General features: G+C 46.0%; 1 protein-coding gene across 1 annotated transcript; it reads right to left on the bottom strand.

Moving 5' to 3' along the window:
• Nucleotides 1-2,962: 2,962 nt before the first annotated feature.
• LOC134433400 (olfactory receptor 14J1-like) lies at nucleotides 2,963-5,148 on the bottom strand (the record flags this gene model as incomplete). The annotated part of the gene is made up of 2 exons (XM_063182254.1): nucleotides 2,963-2,974; nucleotides 4,687-5,148. Coding segments are annotated over 2 exons (474 nt in total), but the record flags the coding sequence as incomplete, so codon positions are not given.
• Nucleotides 5,149-5,712: the final 564 nt, after the last annotated feature.

Below are 5,712 nucleotides of genomic sequence, written 5' to 3'. Positions count from 1 at the left end.
AACGAAAAGCACCAGTGACTAGATTCCGAGATATTACCTTTGCTACCAAGAAGACTGGCATCTTGGCCCTTGGTTGCCACCCAAGGGGCCTTGAGAAAGGTAGAAAGGTAGATTTCCTGAGGATTATTTTCGCTGTGATCATTATGGTACCCTGGACGGTTGGCCAAAGCCAGAAAGCCACACTGGACAGAGTTTCGGCAATGAAAAAGCAAACAAGGCAAAAACCAAGTCCCAGCAATTTCAACATTTGTGACTATTGCAATCAACCTGTGTGGATTAAGGACAAGATGAAATCTGTGTTTGTGACACACCTATATGTTAGTTCTGCTTGCTACAATCGCAGCAGTTTTATAGATGTTTGTATTAAGGAAAGAAAGATGTATTGGGTAAGGAAAATTTTGAGATATAATGGACAAGCTCCTTATCCCCATGGTGATCAAATTTGCCCTCAGTATGGAAGATTCTTTTGTTTTGAAAGAGATGATAATGGAAAGGATCCAAGTACAGGCATGGGAAACCAGGCACTAAAAGAAAAATGGAAAGAGAAAATAAAAGAAGAAAAAGAAACAAAGGGGAATAGAGGAAAAAACAGGAGAAAAGAGTCAACAGAATTGGCTGAACTGTATAAACAACTAAAACAGCACTACAAAGATTGGGATTTGCCACCCTCGAATAAGAATCTGTTTGTGGGATTGATACAAGAGATTGCTACAGAATTGGGATTATCCAAATGTTGGATTTGTAGAGGTCTAAAAATGGCTGAAAGATGGCAGTGGAAAAACTGAGAACTTAGCTCCAGAGCAATTTTTAAAGTAGAATCGCACCCAAATTTCTGGAACATTAAAGAGACCTGAAGGATGGATTTCAAACCATCAAGTAATTAGAATCCTTCGTGTAACTTGAGAAAGAAGGAAATTTAATAAAGTAGTGGGGCATATTCTTTGCAAATCCACATTAGTAGTCAATATGGATAATTGTTCAAAAGTTTGGTGACCTGAAACTCCTATAAGATATTGAGGACCTATAAAAAAAAAAATTATGAATGGGATGAACAGATTAATTTATGCTGGTACAGAAGTCCTGAGCTAACCCCTACCAATCCATCGACAGCCTGAGGTCATATTGAGAACAACTGGAGAAAACTGATAAGAAATGGAAAGCCCCAGATGGGATATACTGGATTTGTGGGCAACGAGTACACAGTGAGTTACCTCAAAAATGGGGAGGAACCTGTACGTGTAGAGTAATACAACTCTCCTCCTTTGCTCTACTGAGGTCTAGGAGCAATGTGTTAAGAACTCCTCTGTATGAAACCCTGCAGCAGAGTAAAAGGCATTTGAATTTCAACTTTCCAACAGCAGGAGGGAACCAAAAAGGATGGGAGGACGAGTGACCTGCAGAACGAATTATAGCATATTATGAACCAGCAACAGGAGCTCAGGATGGGTCATGGGGATATAGGACCCCAGTTTATCTGTTGAATTGATTAATAAGGCTCCAAGCAGCAGAAGAGGTAGTGTCAAATCACACCTCCAGTGCTTTAAAAATGTTAGCCAGGCAATATACACAAATGCGGGCATTTGTGTACCAAAATAGGATTGCCCTAAACTATTTGTTAGCAGAAGAAGGGGGAGTTGGTGAGAGATTTAATGAATCTGAGTGCTGTGTAGAAATTGATGATTATGGGGAAGCTATCATAGAACTTGCAGAAGAAATTAAAAGAGTAGCTCATGTGCCAGTACAAAAGTGGAATTCAACCTTGAAAGCAGATTGGTGGGATAACCTCTTTAGAAGCTTTTGGAAGAAAAAGTTAGAGTTCATGTTGTTATGCTCAGTTCTGAGAATTCTGTTTCTGCCTTGTATGATTTTGTGTTTTATTAAGCTAATTCACTCAGTGATTCAGGGGATGCAGATTACAATAATGTCTCTATATTCAGAATCAGCAGAAAAAGGAAAACCAAGATCTATAATAGGATTAAAAGCTAAATCGACCCCTGTTAAAGAACAAAGACCTAAAAAGATTGAAAAAGACCAAGAAATGCTAACTAAACTTGAAAGAGAATGTGAAAGACTAGAGGCAGTAATAGAAATGCTAGAAAAGTTTGAAGCTGAAAAGACACAACGAGAAAACCAAAATTCTGAAAAGATATAAAAGATATCAGAGCATAGCTTTTTAATAAAGCACAAATCATAATGATCAAGAAGATAAATGGGGGATTTGTGATAAATAGGTATGATTCATGCTGATAAAAATTGAAACAGTAATTAATATTGATACATTAATTAATATTTTGGAATAATAAAAAGTTAGAAGTTGTAATGAAAAAGAACAGAGGGAGAGGAGGGGCTCCACCCCCCTCTTCCCGGCAGATGTTTTCAAGGATCACAGGAAAGAAGCCAAAGATGTCATTGCTAAAAATGAGCAAAAACCTGCTTGGGTCACAGAAAGTGCTAATTATAAGGGATTTAATGCCTTGATATGTAGATATAGCGATATGTTAGTCTTGGCTTACATTGTACTGGCGTGGTGTGCATGTGTAACCCAAAGGTGAATTAAAGGACACAGAAGAAGACTACTGAGCCTTCATCAGAGATGACCCCCAAAGACTTGTGCAATCACCAAACCGAGTGGTGGCGCATGGGTGGTAAAGGTGGTAATGAAAGCTAAGATAGAGATATGACGAACCGAAAATGGGAGGAGATGGTATTGACACATGGCATATAATAGGTGATTTTCACTTGACAAGCTTGTACGTGAGGTGGCAAGGGTCCCAGAACTCTGCCCTCCGTACCCCGTGGTTGTCTTTTGCTTATGCACTATTATTGGAACCAAATTATCCCTTTCAAAATATATTGTATCCAATTTATATTTTTTTTATTTTAACTATTCAATTAAAATTGTTACTACTTTTAATATTGTTTGGTTATTTTTATGATGGGATACTTGAGCAAACAACAAAATTCAATCTGCTATCTTTAAAAAAAAAAAAAAGCAGAGAGAACGTTTTGTCCTATTTTCTTTTCCTTTTTATAGTTTGATATCTAAAATCCCCAGTTGATATTGACCCCCAGCACCTTCTAATCCAGTCTGAATATATACAAATATCAGGACCCTTCATGGCTGACAATCAATTGCACTTTATTCCCACCCCCTCTCCACCATTTCTTTTATCCAACCCCTGGCACTCCTATGGATCAAGAATGGTATGGCCAGACGGAGAAGGTCAGGGATTCTTCCCCTGTGCTCAGCACTGGTTGGGCAGCATCTCGAGTGCTGTGTCCAGTTCTGGGTCCCCCAATTTAGGAAGGACATGGAGGGGCTGGAGTGTTTCCCAGAAAAGAGCAACAAGGCTGGGGAGAGGAGAGGAAAGGGCAAACAGGGATGGGCTATTTGCCCTTTTGCAGGGCAGGAACAGGGATGGGCAAAAGGAAGAAATTACTACCAGGGAAGAGTAAAAAAAGCAAAGGTGAAGCAGAGGAAATGCTCAGGGCAGTTTCAGGGTGGCTGCCAGGCAGCCCTGGCTCTGAGCAACAGCGTCTGCAGTGGGACAGGAAACTCCCAGGTGATGGGAACAAACTTTCTGGCTGACTGCAGAGGCCAGGACAAAGCTGAGTGATTTCCCTGGTGTCCCCCAGTCCTTGCAGGCCCCAGGGGCTGATGGCATTTGTGCTCCCTCAGGTTCATGTCCCCACAGCAACAGCATGGGGGTGCTACCCCTGCTATGTGCAATGCAACCAGGGGCTCCTGAGCCATTGCTGCCGTGTCTGTGTCTGCAAGGATGGGTCACCTGTGTGAGCTGGGGGAGAGGCCAGGGCTGCAGAGGGGGGATGTTGTTGGCAGCTCTATGAGGACGCTCTGGGATGCTGCCCTGGGCTGTGCAGCGCACTGGGAATGGATCAGCCCCTGCTCTGCTGCTCCTTCCCATCTCCCCCAGGGCCCTTGCAGCGCACCAGCCATGGTGTTTGCCCCCAGCCTGCCCACGGCCAGCCTGAGGCTTTTCTGTGCTGAGCATTGGCCTGGGCATGTTCTTGAGAGAGCCTGGGCAAGGAGCCTGGAGCCCGCAGGGCCTGGGCTGAGGTGTCAGCGCTGCCCCAGCAGTGCCCATGGCCTGTCGCTGCTGCAGCCCCGGCACTGCCACCCCCAGGGCTGTGCCCGGCCCCGAGAGCACTCAGGCCCTACAGCAACACCAGGGCCACCAGGGCAGCAGGGCAGGGCCACGGCAGCAGCACTGGCAACACCAAGTGCTGCTGCTGCTGGGCACAGCTACTGGGCCAGCACTGATCTGCCCCCAGCTCTGCACACAGACATTGCTGCTGCAGCTCCAGAGAAGGCAACAAAAGGGCATCTCTGCAGAAAACTTGGCTAGGAGGTCCTTTAGTTCATTTAAAGCCATCAAGAGTGCAGCCCCTCATTGACACAGTCTGTGGCCACAAATCAAGGTGGAGAGAAACAAAATGGGAAATGGCAGAAAGAATGACGTCTTTGTGGATAATATAGAAAAACTAAAGCAAACAAAACAAACTTCCACACTGAAGCCAATAAGAAGTATCAAAGATGATTTTATTATAGGTGATTTGCCGAAATTGGCCAGCAGTTTATTGTTTCTGAAACCATCCAGCCATCAGTCTCCACACTGCAGCCTTGAGCTCCCGGTTCCTCAGGCTGTAGATAAGGGGGTTCAGGGCTGGAGGCACCACTGAGTACAGAACTGATAGGGCCAGATCCAGGGATGGGGAAGACATGGAGGGCGGCTTCAGGTAGGCAAATGCAGCAGTGCTGAGGAACAGAGAGAGCACAGCCAGGTGAGGGAGGCAGGTGGAAAAGGCTTTGTGCCGTCCCTGCTCTGAAGGAATCCTGAGCACGGCCCTGAAAATCTGCACATAGGAGAAAACAATGAACATAAAACAACCAAATACCAAACAGGAACTTATAGCAATGAGTCCCAGTTCTCTGAGGTGGGATTTGGAGCAGGAGAGCTTGAGGATCTGTGGGATTTCACAGAAGAACTGGCCCAGGGCATTGCCATGGCACAGGGGCAGGGAAAATGTATTGGCTGTGTGCAGCAGTGAATAGAGAAAGGCACTGGCCCAGGCAGCTGCTGCCATGTGGGCACAAGCTCTGCTGCCCACGAGAGTCCCGTAGTGCAGGGCTTTGCAGATGGACACGTAGCGGTCGTAGCACATGATGGTCAGCAGGGAAAGCTCTGCTGCAATGAAAAAGACAAAAAAAAATAGCTGGACCGCACATCCTGCGTAGGAAATGTCCCTTGTGTCCCAGAGGGAATTGTGCATGGCTTTGGGGACAGTGGTGCAGATGGAGCCCAGGTCAGCAAGGGCCAGGTTGAGCAGGAAGAAGAACATGGGTGTGTGCAGGTGGTGGCCGCAGGCTACGGCGCTGATGATGAGGCCGTTGCCCAGGAGGGCAGCCAGGGAGATGCCCAGCAAGAGGCAGAAGTGCAGGAGCTGCAGCTGCCGCGTGTCTGCCAATGCCATCAGGAGGAAGTGCCTGATGGAGCTGCTGTTGGACATTTGTGCTGTCTTGGCATGGGGATCTGTAAAAAAAGTAATCATGGAATAGTTGGGTTTGGAGAGAACTTTAAATATCCCAGAACAGCTTAGGGGCACTTTCCCCCACTGCCTGCCCAGGGCTCTGCTGCCTGGAGCTGTCCCTGCCAGCAGCTGCTTCCCTGTGCCCAGAGCTGAGCCCTGCCA

The sequence above is a fragment of the Melospiza melodia genome, unplaced genomic scaffold (assembly GCF_035770615.1).
Source record: "Melospiza melodia melodia isolate bMelMel2 unplaced genomic scaffold, bMelMel2.pri scaffold_18, whole genome shotgun sequence".
Taxonomy (NCBI): domain Eukaryota; kingdom Metazoa; phylum Chordata; class Aves; order Passeriformes; family Passerellidae; genus Melospiza; species Melospiza melodia.
Note: the sequence above shows the minus strand (reverse complement) of the source record. Positions and strands in the feature narration are given on the sequence as shown.